At 37.3% G+C, this 18,587-nt stretch overlaps 1 protein-coding gene across 1 annotated transcript in view; it reads right to left on the minus strand.

Moving 5' to 3' along the window:
- The window catches only part of TTC29 (tetratricopeptide repeat domain 29), a 255,359-nt gene that overhangs the window by 107,313 nt on the left and 129,459 nt on the right, over positions 1-18,587 (minus strand). The window contains exon 10 of the mRNA XM_007472002.1: positions 6,615-6,738. Within this exon, the coding sequence (XP_007472064.1) occupies positions 6,615-6,738 (124 nt within the window). The remainder of the gene's footprint in view (positions 1-6,614; positions 6,739-18,587) is intronic.

An 18,587-nucleotide genomic window follows, 5' to 3' on the forward strand; every position in this document is an offset into this window, starting at 1 on the left:
TGGAGGGCATGCACAAAGTAGTGTGTGCATCGGGACCCAGGGGAAGGAGCAGTGACTCCAGGGGAGACTGAACCAGACCTACCTGCTAGTGTTGGAGGGTCTACTGCAGAGGCGGGGCATGGCTGTGGCTCACTATGGGGACAAGGACATGGGCAGCAGAAGTTCTGGGAAGTACTCCTTGGCATGAGCCCTCCCAGAGTCTGTCATTAGCCCCACCAAAGAGCCTGGTAGGCTCCAGTGTTCAGTTGCCTCAGGCCAAACAACCAACAGGGAGGGAACCCAGCCCCACTAATCAACAGTCAAGTGGATTAAAGTTGCCCACCAGAGCAACAGTCAGCTCTACCCATCACCAGTCATTCACATCAGGAAACTTGCACAAGCCTCTTAGATAGCCTCATCCACCAGAGGGCAGACAGCAGAAGCAAGAAGAACTACATTCCTGCAGCCTGTGGAATGAAAGCCACATTCACAGAAAGATAGACAAGATGAAAAGGCAGAGGGCTATGTACCAGATGAAGGAACAAGATAAAACCCCAGAAAAGTGACTAAATGAAGTGGAGATAGGCAAACTTCCAGAAACAGAATTCAGAATAATGATAGTGAAGATGATCCAGGACCTCGGAAAAAGAATGGAAGCAAAGATCAAGAAGATGCAAGAAATGTTTAACAAAGACCTAGAAGAATTAAAGAACAAACAAACAGAGATGAACAATACAATAACTGAAATGAAAACTACACTAGAAGGAATCAATAGCAGAATAACTGAGGCAGAAGAATGGATAAGTGACCTGGAAGACAGAATTGTGGAATTCACTGCTGCAGAACAGAATAAAGAAAAAAGAATGAAAAGAAATGAGACAGCCTAAGAGACCTCTGGGACAACATTAAACGCAACAACATTCACATTATAGGGGTCCCAGAAGGAGAAGAGACAGAGAAAGGACCAGAGAATATATCTGAAGAAATTATAGTTGAAAATTTCCCTAATATGGGAAAGGAAATAGCCACCCAAGTCCAGGAGGTGCAGCGAGTCCCATACAGGATAAACCCAAGGAGAAACACGCCGAGACACATAGTAATCAAATTGGCAAAAAGTAAGACAAAGAAAAATTATTGAAAGCAGCAAGGGAAAAATGACAAATAACATACGAGGGAACTCCCATAAGGTTAACAGCTGATTTCTCAGCAGACACTCTACAAGCCAGAAGGGAGTGGCCTGATATACTTAAAGTGATGAAAGGGAAGAACCTATAACCAAAATTACTCTACCCAGCAAGGATCTCATTCAGATTTGATGGAGAAATCAAAAGCTTTACAGACAAGCAAAACCTAAGAGAATTCAGCACCACCAGACCAGCTCTACAACAAATGCTAAAGGAACTTCTCTAAGTGGGAATCACAAGAGAAGAAAAGGACCTACAAGAACAAACCCAAAATGATTAAGAAAATGGTCATAGGAACATACATATCGATAATTACCTTAAACGTGAATTTAATAAATGCTCCAACCAAAAGATGCAGACTTGCTGAATGGATACAAAAACAAGACCCATACATACGCTGTCTATAAGAGACCCATTTCAGACCTAGGGACACATACAGACTGAAAGTGAGGGGATGGAAAAAGATATTCCATGCAAATGGAAATCAAAAGAAAGCTGGAGTAGCAATACTCATATCAGATAAAATAGACTTTAAAATAAAGAATGTTATAAGAGACAAGGAAGGACACTACATAATGATCAAGGGATCAATCCAAGAATATATAAAAATTATAAATATATATGCACCCAACATAGGAGCACCTCAATACATAAGGCAACTGCTAACAACTATAAAAGAGGAAATTGACAGTGACACAATAATAGTGGGGGACTTCAACACCTCACTTACACCAATGGACAGATCATCCAAAATGAAAATAAATAAGGAAACAGAAGCTTTAAATGACACAATAGACCAGAAAGATTTAATTGATATTTATAGAACATTCCATCCAAAAACTACAGATTACACTTTCTTCTTAAGTGCGCATGGAACATTCTCCAGGATAGATCACATCTTGGGTCACAAATCAAGCCTCAGTAAATTTAAGAAAATTGAAACCATATCAAGCATATTTTCTGACCACAATGCTATGAGATTAGAAATGAATTACAGGGAAAAAACTGTAAAAAATACAAACACACGGAGGCTAAACAATATGTTACTAAATAACCAAGAGATCACTGAAGAAATCAAAGAGGAAATCAAAAAATACCTAGAGACAAATGACAATGAAAATACGTCGATCCAAAACCTATGGGATGCAGGAAAAGCAGTTCTAAGAGGGAAGTTCATAGCTATACAAACCTACCTCAAGAAACAAGAAAAATCTCAAATAAACCATCTAACCTTACACCTAAAGGAACTACAGAAAGAAGAACAAACAAAACCAAAAGTTAGCAGAAGGAAAGAAATCATAAAGATCAGAGCAGAAATAAATGAAATAGAAACAAAGAAAACAATAGCAAAGGTCAATAAAACTAAAAGCTGGTTCTTTAAGAAGATAAACAAAATTGATAAACCATTAGCCAGACTCATCAAGAAAAAGAAGGAGAGGACTCAAATCAATAAAATTAAAAATGAAAAAGGAGAAGTTACAACAGATGCCACAGAGATACAAAGCATCCTAAGAGACTACTACAAGCAACTCTATGCCAACAAAATGGACAAACTGGAAGAAATGGACAAATTCTTAGAAAGGTATAACCTTCCAAGGCTGAACCAGGAAGAAATAGAAAATATGAACAGACCAATCACAAGCACTGAAATTGAAACTGTGATTAATATTCTTCCAACAAACAAAAGTCCAGGACCAGATGGCTTCACAGGTGAATTCTATGAAACATTTAGAGAAGAGCTAACACCCATCCTTCTCAAAACCTTCCAAAAATTTGCAGAGGAAGGAACACTCCCAAACTCATTCTAGGAGGCCACCATCACCCTGATACCAAAACCAAAGATACTACAAAAAAAGAAAATTACAGACCAATATCACTGATGAATATAGATGCAAAAAATCCTCAACAAAATACTAGCAAACAGAACCCAACAACTCATTAAAAGGAACATACACCATGATCAGATGGGATTTATCCCCGGGATGCAAAGATTCTTCAATATATGCAAATCAATCAATGTGATACACCACATTAACAAATTGAAGAATAAAAACCATATGATCTTCTCAATAGATGCAGAAAAAGCTTTTGACAAAATTCAATACCGATTTATGATAAAAACTCTCCAGAAAGTGGGCATAGAGGGAACCTCCCTCAACATAATAAAGGTCATATATGACAAACCCACAGCAAACATCATTCTCAATGGTGAAAAACTGAAAGCATTTCCTCTAAGATCAGAAACAAGACAAGGATATCCACTCTCATCACTATTATTCAACATAGTTTTGGAAGTCCTAGCCACAGCAATCAGAGAAGAAAAAGAAATAAAAGGAATACAGATTGGAAAAGAAGAAGTAAAACTGTCACTGTTTGCAGATGACATGATACTGTACATAGAGAATCCTGAAGATGCCATCAGAAAACTACTAGAGCTAATCAATGAATTTGGTAAAGTTGCAGGATACAAAATTAATGCACAGAAATCTCTTGCATTCCTATACACTAATGATGAAAAATCTGAAAGAGAAATTAAGGAAACACTCACATTTACCATTGCAACCAAAAGTATAAAATACCTAGGAATAAACCTACCTAGGGAGACAAAAGACCTGTATGCATAAAAGTATAAGAAATAAATTAAAGATGATACCAACAGATGGAGAGATATACCATATTCTTGGATTGGAAGAATCAATATTGTGAAAATGACTATACTACCCAAAGCAATCTACAGATTCAATGCAATCCCTATCAAATTAAAAATGGCATTTTTTACAGAACTAGAACAAAAAAATCTTAAAATATGTATGGAGACACAAAAGACCCTGAATATCCAAAGCAGTCTTGAGGGAAAAAAACAGAGCTGGAGGAATCAGACTCCCTGACTTCAGACTGTACTGCAAAGCTACAGTAATCAAGACAATATGGTACTGGCACAAAAATAGAAACATAGATCAATGGAACAAGATAGAAAGCCCAGAGATAAACCCACGCACCTATGGTCAACTAATCTATGACAAAGGAGGCAAGGATATACAATGGAGAAAAGACAGTCTCTTCAATAAGTGGTGCTGGGAAAACTAGAAAGCTACATGTAAAAGAATGAAATTAGAACACTCCCTAACACCATACACAAAAATAAACTTTAAATGGATTCAAAACCTAAATGTAAGACCGGACTCTATAAAACTCTTAGAGAAAAACATAGGAAGAACACTCTTTGACATAAATCACAGCAAGATCTTTTTTGATCCACCTGCTAGAGTAATGGAAATAAAAACAAAAATAGACAAATGGGACCTAATGAAACTTCAAAGCTTTTGCACAGCAGAGGAAACCATAAACAAGACGAAAAGGCAACCCTCAGAATGGGAGAAAATATTTGCAAATGAATCAACGGACAAAGGATTAATCTCTAAAATATATAAACAGCTCATGCAGCTCAATATTAAAGAAACAAACAACCCAATCCAAAAATGGGCAGAAGACCTAAATAGACATTTCTCCAAAGAAGACATACAGATGGCCAAGAAGCACAAGAAAAGCTGCTCAACACCACTAATTATTAGCGGAATGCAAATCAAAACTACAATGAAGTATCACCTCAGAAAATCATCAGAAAATCTACAAACAACAAATGCTGAAGAGGGTGTGGAGAAAAGGGAACCCTCTTGCACTGTTGGTGGGAATGTAAATTGATACAGCCACTATGGAGAACAGTATGGAGGTTCCTTAAAAAACTAAGAATAGAATTACCATATGATCCAGCAATCCCACTACTGGGCATATACCCAGAGAAAAGCATAATTCAAAAAGACACATGCACCCCAATGTTCATTGCAGCACTATTTACAATAGCCAGGTCATGGAAGCAACCTAAATGCCCATCAACAGACAAATGGATAAAGAAGATATGGTACATATATAAAATGGAATATTACTCAGCCATAAAAAGGAATGAAATTGAGTCATTTGTTGAGGCACAGATGGATCTAGAGACAGAGTGAAGTAAGCCAGAAAGAGAAAAACAAATATCGTATATTAACGCATGTATGTGGAACGTAGAAAAATGGTACAGATGAACTGGTTTGCAGGGCAGAAGTTGAGACACAGATGTAGAGAACAAACGTATGGACACCAAGAAGGGAAAGCCGGGGGCGGGCTGGGGATGGTGGTGTGCTGAATTGGGCGATTGGGATTGACATGTATACACTGATGTGTATAAAATTGATGACTAATAAGAATCTGCTGTATAAAAAAATAAAATTAAATTTTAAAAAAGCCTAAATAATTCTGAAATAATCAAAATCAATTATATGGCAAATAAAGGACTATAGTGGTTCAGGGTATGAGTTTGAATACCACTGCCGCCTGGAAGCTTGGAGACCTGGCGTAGGATACTCAAACCCTCTGAGCCTCAGGAAAAGGGGAATTGTGTGGTATCACATAAGGATATGGAGATTAAGAATGGCTGTACCACTTTATATAGATGGCACTTGCTTCCCCTGCCAAGTACTGTTCTAAGTGCCTTCCATATATTAAGTCAACAGTCACAGCAACCTTATGAGGTGAGAAAATTGAAGTGTTTAGAAGGTAAGTAGCTTGTCTCAGGTCACAGATCTTATTAGGGAAAAAACTGGGCTTTTACTCCAGTATGGTCTCAGAGTTAGTACTTTTCATTACTATATACACAGTCTCTCAAAAAGATTCAGACAAGGTGTATCAACACAGTGTGAGAATGTCACTACCCTCAAAAATGATAGATCCTACTCGTGATCAAAACTGCAATTATAACTGGAGAAACAAGCCTTTTTCATACTGCTTCTAAAGGAGAATCTGCGTAATAAAAGATAAAGTCAGGAGAAAATAAACCAGAGGTCCATTATGATGAATGCATTTCACGAGTAATAGCCCCTGAATGAGATACTTTTATTTTAGACTTTTTCCTCTTCTTTCCCTTTTCTTTCACATAGCCAACCTGTTGCTAGATTTCCATATTTCCTTCAGAATTACTCTTGGGATTGTCCATTCTTCACTTGAGGGACCTAATGGAGGCATCGCAACTGGATTAATAAAACAAGAATTTGTAGCAAGAGAGGTGAATGTTAGTGCCAGCAGATAAGAACCAACTGTTATAACGAAGTTTCTTTGAATTGACATATTTTAATTGCTCTTCAAATCCCAAATCACTTGACTCTGACTTGGATGTGAAGATAGGAATCAGCGTTAGCAGATTGTGGTGACTGGGCTAAGGTGGCGGTCAGGTCCTGGAAGAGGAAGAAGTAAGAGACATTTCTCTTCCCAGTCACTGCCTTGTGCATTGACTAAGTCCTGCAGTCCTGGGGCCATTCTGTACAACATGCTATGCGAAGGTGAGGATCAAATAAAAACAGAAGTTTAAAATTCTGCAAATTTTTCCCGAATAAGCAAGAAACACATTATACTCACTTTTTTGTTGTAGATGTCTCCAAGCATTGTACTTGCTCTCACAAAATCCAGGCTTTGAAAATTTTTTCTTGCAATTTTCACAACTTTTTTCAAGTATTTCACTGCTTCTGCCATCTGTCCTTGGCTAGAAAAAATAAAATAAGAAACTACTGGAGTGTCATCTCATTTAATATCACAGTAAAGAGAAGATTTTTTTGTGTCTTTGCTTTAGGAAGTGTAAGACAGTTATCAGGATAATTACATGTAAAGTGTATATTTTAAAAATATGTGGCTCGTCTTTGACGGAGTATACAGTGAGTTAGAACTTAAGCCTTTAAACTCATGCATTGCTGGTAGGATTGTAAAATAGTGCAGCTGCTTGGAAAAACAACTTGTCAGTTCTTCAAAAAGTATAATATACAGTCACCATATGACCCAAGAATTCCACTCCTATGTATATACCCAAGAGAAATGAAAACACAAACACTTGGACATGAATGTTCATATCAATGTTATAATAATAGCTAAGAAGTGGAAACAACCCAAATGTCTATCAATCAACTGGGAAGCAAAATGTGCTGTATTCGTACAGTGGGACATTATTCAGCCAGAAAAAGGAATGCAGTAGTGATACATACTACGACATGGATAAACCTTGAAAATATGCGAAGTGAAAGACGCCGCTTACACAAAAAAACCCACATATTGTATGATTCCATCTACATGAAATGTCCAGAACAGGCAAATCTAGAAACAGGAAGTAGGTTAGTAGTTACCAGAGGCCATGGGGGTGCGGGTGGGGAATTTGGGAGTGGCTGCTAATGGGTGTGGGTTTCTTTTTGAAGTGAAGAAAATTATCTGAAATTAAATAGTGGCGATGGCTGCACAACTCTGTGAACATACTAAGAACTACTGAACTGTAGACTTTAAAAGGAGAAATGTATGGTATATGGATTATATCTCAGTAAAGCTGTTATTTTTTTGAAAAAATAAAACCTCTAAAAAGGTTGGAAATTTCCACATTCCTTTGCAAATGAAACCAGTTCTTTGAGGGGAGTCATATGCGATTCATACAATACCTTCTGGAGGTATTAGAACAAATATGATGAAAACAGAGGATTCTGAAATCTCCTAACCAGGATTCAAGGAAGGAAAGATAAAGCCTGAAGATGGAAGGAGCCTGGCTCCTGGCACAAGAATCTGGCAAATGGCAAGAATTTACATAAACAAGAAATAAGACTTTATTGTCATATGTCACTGAGATTTTGGCGACTGTTAGCACAGCTCAAATAACCCAGAATGACTAAAACAAGTTTGGCTATTTTTTTTTCTTTCATAAAGAATAGAGGGGTCAGTCAGATCATTATACTGTACATCATTATACTGTAAAATTAGTGCTGTATGTCAATAGCATCTCAATAAAACTGGAAGAAAAAATAATAAAGTACTTGTATCTAGAATATTGAATAAACAAATAAATAATATGTGGGGAGCATCGGCCAAAAAAAATAAGAGAGGCACATCATTTTAAAGATTTCAATGAATTATATTCAGAAACTTCTATTATTTGAATTTTGCTCTCATTTTACAAATCTGAGTCCCAAACACTCATTAGTTCCTCATGATCTGAATGCTACCCCAAAGATACACAAATCTTAGTTTCATATGAGTAAGAGCTAAAAAGTAAAATAAGAAGTGGAAAGAATCTAAAAATTTCTGTAAAGGAGCTAATTGTTTGAAAGCCAGTCTAAAGAGACGGGCTCTTTTCTTCTAGGAGCCAGTTGTAGTGATGTCCTATGTGAAGAACACTTGGGGGCCTACAAGACTAAGAACCAAGGTGAAAAATCCTTGAGCAACCAAAGAGACAAACAGTAATTTTTGAAAACAGCTCCATCCAAGGTATCATAAGCTGTGACTGCCTTTTGCAGAGGTAATTGAAGCCAAAGTCCCGCTCAAGGGACATTTGACTGCTGATTCAAAGACTGCTGATTTACAGCCACAAAGAATTAAAACGTTACGGACAAAGCAAGAAGCGATTTCAAAATAATGGCTCCAAATTAAGCATGCTGAAGAAATTCAATACCTGTTGAATGTCTGGCTTTTTTTTTGGTCAATCCCTAAAAAAGAATGGTGAATCTGAGATGATATGCAATTCCATTATTAAATCATGTCGGAGCTGTTGAAATTGTTTTATTAAAGTGACAAAATCCAGAATTTAGAGATTTTAAAATAACAAAAAACCCTGTAATTGTGTTCTTCAATGGAGCATAATAAAGGAAAAACTCTTACTCCTGAACGTGTCTGAATCCCTAGAACTACCTCCCTCTCTTTGCTTTCATAGGTCAGCAGTTCCCAGTGAGCATCTGTGCCACGAACCTTAATAAATCGCAAGATGAAATTCTGAAAGGAAGGGGTTGTTTTACAATTAAGCTGATTCTTGCACGGGCATTTCTTTATGTTTATAGGGTGAGGATTTACTCATAGGAGCTCCAGATAGGATGGTGTCAAATATGGCATATGGAGAAGCTTTGCTATAAATTTTTAAATTATTGCCACTATAGAAAAATTTAGCAACTCTAATACATACTCCACTGATTCTAAAACACCTACTTTCCCATATTTTAACATTTCTGAAATCGGGATCCCTTAGAACAGGTGGCATCTTATAATCTCTGTCAGACAGGGAGCAGTCAAGTCATAGCTGTTGCTGGATTTGTCCATGTTTCCGGTTATGACTTGCAATCGCAATGCCTTGATCTTTCTGTCAACAACTATTAAAGGATAATTTCAGAGAGAAATATGAGGACTGGTTGTTTTCTAAAAACCTTTCACTGAAATTCTGGAAGATAAGAAAGTACTGGCTTCAAGATTGGCAGACTGAGTGTCCATGACTTGGAAGAAATATTGGAGGGGGTACTGGGGCACTATTTTAAGAAAGGCTACATAGTACCAACGTTCTTGATGACACAAAAGATAATATGGATGAGGAAAAAAAGATAGTGACAATTCTGAGTTTAAAAGTGATTCAGAAGAATTGGACTTTGAATGGAAAGATGTTTGAGGAGTATAATAAACTTACTTCGTCTCTATTTTATTTTTACATGAATTCTCAAGTCGTAAAAAATACCTATGTGTGAGTCTAAAATAGCTCTTTTATTAAGTATAAGATCAAAATTCTAATCAATAGGAAAATATTATGTCACAGTTTAGTTAGAATATTTTTCTTCCTTGGGTATGTAGGGTGTATAGTCCAATAAAAAAAAGTTAGATTCGGTGAAATGTGAAAATAAAGCTACTCGTTCAGTATAATGGATTAGGTTAGTTCATTGGTTAGTAAATTTTTGATTAAAATTTGCTAGGAAGTTTAAAATTCACATTAAATTTACATGTGTATATATAATATGACTAGGACATATGAGATTGAACAACTCAAAAACTGGTCTAATTACTTTATAGTTCTAATAAATTTCTATCTGTACTGACTCAATTTAATTTTATGCAAAAATTAACTAATTTTTTGTTTGTGTTTATGTCATATGTGTATAGCCATAAAGCAATCAAATATTCAACACTGTTCTGTTTGTATGCTGGGCATCAAAATATTAACAGTTCTAACCTTACACATTTATTTGTGAAATGGCCCTTATTTTCCTGGTTGCAGTTAAAATAGGAAAAGTTAACATTCACCCAAATCTCTGAGCAGCTAGAACTCACCACAGAATCATTTTTTCCAAGAATATTTATAATCAATAATCAATGAGCATTACCATATGCAATAAATAGTTGGAAAAGCACTAAGAAGTAAGATAAAAGGTAATATTTGGTTTTTAGTGGTAAGAACTTGAGATTTGTCACACCAGAAATGGTCAGTATATGGAATAAATAAGTTCATGCAAAAACATTTTCATACATTTAGAATTTTCATAAAATAATCCCATGAATGGGGTGCATATGTTAGCATCACTATTGGGAAAATTAAATTTGTTTGACTGTTTTACGAAATCAAATAAAATGAGTTGGAAAATTATGCTTATAACCAAGGAAGAATTATCTAAGATTAGAACTCATATTTAACTTGGAAAAAATGTCAAACTGCCGTGAAACACTGACTGAAATGAAATATTTTGTCTAAGTGCTATTATTCTATAACCTGTATGGAAATAAACACAGCAGCTCTGAGGAAAAACTGCGTATCATTAGTCCACAGTCTTTGATCTATACTAAGCACTTAATAAAATTAGTCTCTAAATGTCCAGAAAAGAGGGGTGAATTGTATGGTTATTTAAAAGGATAAAACCTTTAAAAAGTTTCTATCCCCAGAGCTGGGTCTCTGGCAAGGACAGAGAAAGGGCATAGGCAGCCTTGTGACGAAGCGGACCATGGAACAAACATGCCGTGACAAAGGCACATGCGTGACGCTGGGACTGATTCACAGACAGGAAGGCTGTTCCAACAGCGAGAGGCCAGGGGCAGCTTCCTGCAGGAGCTGGGGAGGAGAGAAGAGGCCATGGGGGAGGTCTCCTTGGAGATGTGATGCTTCTTTCCTCTCCAGGGGACTGGAATGTTCCACCTGACTGTTCCACAAAGGAATGGAAGTGAAAACAGGCAGCAGGTCCCTTTTGCCTATTAAACTAACATTAAAATGTATTTAGTGGAAACACCTAGTGCTGGCAACAGTGTAATGAAATTGGCATTCTTGTATATCTCTGGAAGCATCTGGTAAACCAGCAAATGGGAATAATAATAATAAATAATAATAATAATGAATTGGAAAGTATCAGTTAACACACCTGAGGAGCTATTATAAATTTTTGTATCATTGGGCTCTGCGATCAGACATGTGGAAATCTGTCCTAATGGATGTTGTTTTAAATAGAAGGGGAATGATATTCACCACTGCATTAGTCTGTAAACAAGTGGAATCAAAATAGATGTCAAAGAATGGTTATGTAAATTGATTCTAACAACGCAGTGGTTAGTGGCCTAAAATATTTTTTTCTGAAGAAATTCATCCACCTGCAAATAAAAATCTTAAGATATGTTAAGTTAAAAATCATGACTCAAATTTTACTAAATATGTTTGCAAATATCTAATAAATAATAAACACTGGGGAAAAATACTGGAAGGAATTACAACAAAATAACAGTGCTGCCATTAAGATGAAAAAAAAAAGTTTATAAAAGCTGAATGGTAGTTTGTTCTTGCAAGTGTCCCTCAGTGGTAAAATCTCAGGTATCACTAAAATCACCTATACAAGTGGCAAAATGCTTAGAAAGACATACAGGTTCTAGCAGAGTGCTTGGCATGTATTAGGCCTTCATATATTTCTGAATAAAGAAACAGTCGAAAATTTGAGAAGGGAAACACTTATGTAGTACACATAAAAGTTAAGCTTCCAGGTAAGTCATTGGAGAACCTGTCATTGGATATTTGGAGACCATGACTGTAAACTCCTGTATCCTGGATATTTCAGTAACATCAAGAACATCTTTTTATTTCGGGAACATCTTTGAGAGACTATCAAACACCCTAGAATGTTCTCATGACTGGGGAATATGGTTCCTGCCACTAAACAGTTTCACTGTTTGGAGAGATTAATTTATACATTCATATGTGGGATTAACTGTGATAAGTACTATGAACTGTCTGTAGTGCTTTGAAACCTGGAGCATATTCATTTGAATATCTTTGCAAGAGCAGGTCTAGTGTTTGTGGGGTAAATTTGGTCTTAAAAGGGACCCAAAAGGATATGGAGCCAAATCTAGTGAATACAATGGGGATCTCAAAGCATCAACAGAAATTTGAAAAATTGTAATATGCATTGTGGGAGATATCTTTGAACTGCATAAAAGCTTTAGTGTGCTTATAGAGTCACAGGCTCTTTGCTCCACTCCATCTTTCTTCCTCTTCCACCCTTACCCAGGCCTTCAGCACAGGTTGGGGGGTCACTGCTGTTAGCCATCCATCTTTCTCCAAATGTTTCTCCCTGTCTAGTGCCTAGCACTCCCAGCCAGTCTCTTATTCTCTCATTTTTCCTATATCTCTCGTTTTCTCAGTATCTTACTGACACTGAGGTCTCTGTTTACCCAAAGTTGGCTGTTTGCAGGGTTCCGTCCAAGGCCTTTCTCTCCCCTCCATTAAATGCTTCTATGGGCAATTTCATATACTGCTACGGTATGTTCTAATTCCTATATGCACATGCCTGGCACATCTATATTTCTAGCCCTGATTTCCCCCTGTACTTCACATCCATATTTCCAATTGTCCAGACATACAAGGCATGCAAAGGAAGCCAGTCCCCTCCAAGTGATGTCATCTAATGATGAGAATGATGGCATTTTGGGAATTAATCATCAGGAAACCCTTTCATAGTGTAGCGGTATAAAGTGTTCACAAGTAATTTAATGTATTTTGTTCTATAAATGGGATTACCCAGAGACGTTATTTTCTGTGTTTTCTAAATGTGTCTCTAGATCCTTTTGGCTGTTTTCAAAGATCAAGCCCACCTCTCAATCAGTGATTTGTGGCTATAGGAGCTATTCAAAAGGATGTGCGACAGCTCAGAAAGTATTTCAAAAGAGTTTGATTTTAAGCAGGTAGTGGCAGGATTAGAGGTATAAACTTGCATAACCTCCCAAGATTTGATGAGAACAACATTCATTTTCATAGATAAGCTGTGGTATGTTTGTGAAAATAAATTAAATTGCTTCAAAATCACTATGTGTGCTATGGTGGATATTAGAAAGATCTAAGCTTGAATCCCAGTTTGGCCTCTTAGACGAATAACTTTGATGACATCTGCACTCTTTCTCAGCTTGTTTCCTCATTTTTTTTTTTTTTGTTTCCTCATTTTAAAAATGGCCATAAGTTACTGTGAGATGAAAAACTACATATATGTAGAACCTGGCATATAGTAACAATTCAATAAATGACAGCTAGTTATTACTATTATCTCTCAGTGAAATAAAAAGCTATCATATCCATAGCTCTCTACTTGGTACTATCTGCCACTAGCTGATAGAAAAGTCAATTTAGCTAAGCATTACTTTTTGAAAGTCTTCCATTATGCAATGAATTAAACACCATAATTTGAACACACATCCTGCAAGACAGGCATATAAAGCCTTGGTGTCTATTTTCTAGGGGGCACAGTCAAAGAACTAACACTTTTTGTTTACTTGAGTATCAGGTACTGCCAATGCATTATTTTTTCCTTTCTTATTGGTAAAAGAATGCTCTACATATCAGAAATAGAATGGAATTTTATATTCCCAAAGTTGTGAATACTGCTTGCTTTTTTTTTTTTTTTTTTGTGATACGCGAGCCTCTCACTGTTGTGGCCTCTCCCGTTGCGGAGCACAGGCTCCGGACGCGCAGGCTCAGCGGCCATGGCTCACGGGCCCAGCCTCTCCATGGCATGTGGGATCTTCCTGGACCGGGGCACGAACCCGTGTCCTCTGCATCAGCAGGCGGACTCTCAACCACTGAGCCACCAGGGAAGCCCAAATACTGCTTTTTATGATTCTGTTCTCACCTTTTCATAACAACATTATGAATAATCTTCTTCCACACTTAGGCATAGTTCAATTCTCCAGAAAAATTATGAATTGTTTGAGGAATATTTCAAATGCAGACATCTCTCTCATGCGAGATGCACTCATTAAGTTAAAATTTGTTTTGTGGAACAACTAAATGGTATTGAGAAAGCTCGAGAGTATAAAAAATTAGTAAATAAAATAGTTATTTTACTTATAATTTTAAGCAAACTCGTGGATTTCTAGGACTAAATTTATATTAGTGTTAACAATCAAAGATCTTTCTTGTACTGTAATATTCAAGAAAAAATTGATGAAATAAGAAAAAAGTAGAGACTTTGCATAGCATTTTAAAACTGGAGGGGAAGATTACTATTTTTATTCAGTAAAAATGGATTCACTGAAGCTTATTTATGCTCATGTTTCTAAAAGCTGATCTATTTTTTTAACACCTTATTTAAATTTTTTTTTTATTTTTTAACATCTTTATTGGAGTATAATTGCTTTACAATGTTGTGTTAGTTTCTGCTGTATAACAAAGTGAATCAGCTATATGTATCCATATATCCCCATACCCCCTCCCTCTTGTGTCTCCCTCCCACCCTCCCTATCCCACCCCTCTAGGTCGTCACAAAGCACCCAGCTGATCTCCCTGTGTGATGCAGCTGCTTCCCACTAGCTATCTATTTTGCCTTTGGTAGTGTATATATGTCAATGCCACTCTCACTTCGTCCCAGCTTACCCTTCCCTGTCCCCATGTCCTCAAGTCCATTCTCTACGTCGGAGTCTTTATTCCTGTCCTGCCCCTAGGTTCATCGGAACCATTTTGGGTTTTTTTTAGATTCCATATATATGTGTTATAAAAGCTGATCTATTTTTGATGGAAGAACATTTTGGATTAGGTTTGGCTGGCTGAGGATTGTTAAATCACAACATACACAAACAAAAAAACGAGTTCAGTGAACAAGAAACACAACAGCATAAATAAATAAATAACTATCGCTGGGTGAGTCAAGTTGTTTTTCTCACAAAGGAGCAACAGATCTCCAAAACATCCAGAATTATCTGGAACTTGTTCTAACAAATAATGCTAGAGAAAAAGGCTTCCTATTATAAATTATATGCCCCACTCAACGAATGTACAGTGCTGGTTCAGGAAAGTTGTTAATATAGCATCTGAAATATAAACATTATATGCTGCTTAAAGGATTTCCAAATTTAAAAGTTAGCAATAGATTTAGAAACCAGTCTTTCTTTGGAAGGGGAAGAATCAAATATTTTCTTACAGAAAAGCTACAGATTAGTTGTATAAGTTAAAGGACAAGGTTAAAATGTTAGACAAATATTAATTCCAGTTTTCTATATGCAGTGCACAGGTGCAACTTGAACAGCATATTATATGGTATAATCATTAAATTCATTCAACCAGACCTTAGAGAGTTAAAAACATATATTCTGAGGAACAGGACTCCTCGGTCCAAAGAATGAGAATGAAACAATGCAGAATATTTGTGTATCAAGGTGATTCCAGTTTCCAACTGGGAAAACAGGACTGTTAACACCCACATCCCCTGACAACTGTCCAATTATGTATATCACACTTGGCCTACTGTTTGCAGTAGAAGTAATCAATAAAGGATGTGGTTGAGTGAACATAGATTTTGGTTGAACCAATGCATGAAAACTTAATCATTTACTCAGAGAGAAGAAATCAAATAGAGCAGAGATGAAACAGCCACTGAGGGGTTTGTTGATTGTGCCACCAAGTTTGTGGGCCACGGATGAAAGTAATAAGGCAAATGGAATCAGTGACAGGAGAAAACGTAAAAAGCTATTCTTAATTTCATGAATTAATAGAAATGTTTTGATGTATTTTGGGGGGTCATTTTTAGGAAATTTCACATCAAAGCCTGGATGTTCCATTTTAAAGAATATATGAAAATTACTAGGGCATGTCATTTCTCTCAAGCAAGAAGAAATTAATTTTCAACTATAACAGAAAGGGTAATTTTCACACTTGAAACTTTGTACTGATTGATTTAAAGATCTCCACTGTGGAAAAATTTCTAGGAAATAATTTAACCCAAGTTTGCAAGAAAATTTAACAGTTGGTAAGGAATAAACCCAGAGATGGGCTAGTTGTGACCAGTATGTCTTGAATGACTCTCATTTTTGTGATTTTCCCCCTAGATTCTTTTTAAAAGTCATCCTGATTATTTGGAGAGTTCTAGCATTTAAGTAAATGAGGCAAAAAAAAAAAAAAAAAATGCCATAAGGAAAATAAGGACTTTTCCCTCTGTATTTACTCAAATTGTTTATCTATGTAATAATAATATTTAGTTGGTAATTTCTCAACTCACTATCTCTTTGTTTTATGGACCATAATTCTGGCTTTTATAGCTGTGTCATAGGCAATTTTTCTCAGTTTAGAATACCAACTTTTTTTTTTCACCAGTATTCCAAGTAGGAGGGGGAAAGACATTGTAAATCTTTGTTTTTCTGTTATGCTACTTAAACCCTTGTGCAATTAATATAATTCAGACCAATAGCAAAAATAACAAACACTCCTCACTATTGAAACCTTCATCAATAACCCTAATGCCAGGGCTGAGCCTAGCCTTACCAAATGGGCAACTGTATTACCAAGTCCTGAGTCTTGAGGGAATGTGGCATGTTTTTCAATTGAAGGCTTAGTATAAATTCTTATAACCATTTTAGAAGCTTCCAGCATTACAGCTTATTCACCTTTCATGCATGCTCTGCTGATGGGCTTAAACACACACTTATCCTAGACATGGCTATCCTCTTCCATTTCCTTTAAAGAGATAAAATATGTTTATAGAGATAGGACTCCCATTAGTGAAACTTGTGCAATTGCACAGGGTAGGAGAGAGAGATTTAGAGGTGATGCTAAGCTTCATATGCAGCTTGATTTATTTTTCAGTCACCACAACAATAATTTCCTCTATTGTGGTTGTGCTCCATTTCTTGCATGTTACTGCTAATCTGGGGATAGTTTAGGATGATGAAAGGGATATATGTGTGTGTGCGCATTTGTGTGTGTGTGCATGTGTCAAAGAACACCAAGCCCTTGAAGTGAAATATTCTAAAAATGACCACAAAATGTATATCAAAATACTTCTAGGGCTTCCCTGGTGGCGCAGCGATTGAGCGTCCGCCTGACGATGCAGGGCACACGGGTTCGTGCCACGGTCCGGGAGGATCCCACACGCCCCGGAGCGGCTGGGCCCGTGAGCCATGGCCGCTGAGCCTGCGCGTCCGGAGCCTGTGCTCCGCGCCACAACAGTGAGAGGCCCGCATAACGCAAGAAAAAAAAAAAAAAAAAAAAAAAATACTTCTAGTAATTAGTGGACTCAATTTAATAAGGCTTATCAGATATCTAGGGTGTTGCTGCCTACATGTATATAGAATTTTTGTTTTTGAAACACATGTTTCTGAGTTATCGTGCACAAATGGTGAAAGAATAGGCTGAGGTTTACACTCCCCTGAGTGCTCCTCCAAATACAGCAACAATGCTGCAAAATGGCAGATTTGGATTGGAAATCCTGCGGTGGCCTTGGGACACTATTTCCTTATGACCTCAGAGGAAGCTTTTCCTGTACGCTTTTGTGCATTACATAACATTATACAATTAAGAACCCATGCCTACCATACAAATCATTGATGACTTCATTGGTATTTTAGTAGACGGGAATTCTTACAAGTGGAATTCACTTCATTTGGTATAAAAGTGAGATGGGGATACATTTTCTTGCCCATTATATGTTTGCCCCAAGGCAGGTTGCTAGATTGTTGAGAGTGTTGGAATATAATCGTCCCCATTCCTACCAGAAACATACCCTACTTCATGATATATCAAACATAGCTGGATCCGAAGGGCTCCAATCAACATGGTGGAATAGAAGGACGTGGAGCTCACCTCCTCCCACAAATACACCAAAAATACTTCTACATGTGGAAAAATTCTGACAGAATACCTACTGAATGCTGGCACAAGATCTCGGACAGTCAAAATTGCAAGAAAGATCACCATGTAACCATGCAGGATGAAAGAAAAAAAAGAGAAAAATAAGAATTGTGACGGGACCTGTGACCCTGGGAGGGAGCTGTGAAAGAGGGAAGGTTCCCTCACCCTGGGAAGCCTCCTTCATGGGTGAGAAGATCAGCTGGGACAGGAAGGGAACTTCAGAGGTTCAGAGAAGAGTGCAGCAACCAGCTTGCAGCAGGCAGAACAGAGAGACCTACACAGATAGTCCGTGTCACCTCACTGCACTCCCCAGCCCAATATGTACATTTGCTGGTGTGCACAGGGGCTGGGTGCTGAAACTCAGGCTTCAGAAGACAGACCCAGGGAGAGGACTGGGGCTGGCTTCACAGAGACAGCCTGAAGGGGATAGAGTGTGGGACAGGCTGTAATTGGGGGGGGGGGGGGGGTGG

The sequence above is a fragment of the Lipotes vexillifer genome, unplaced genomic scaffold, assembly GCF_000442215.2.
Source record: "Lipotes vexillifer unplaced genomic scaffold, Lipotes_vexillifer_v1.1 scaffold269, whole genome shotgun sequence".
NCBI classification, from domain to species: Eukaryota; Metazoa; Chordata; class Mammalia; order Artiodactyla; family Lipotidae; genus Lipotes; species Lipotes vexillifer.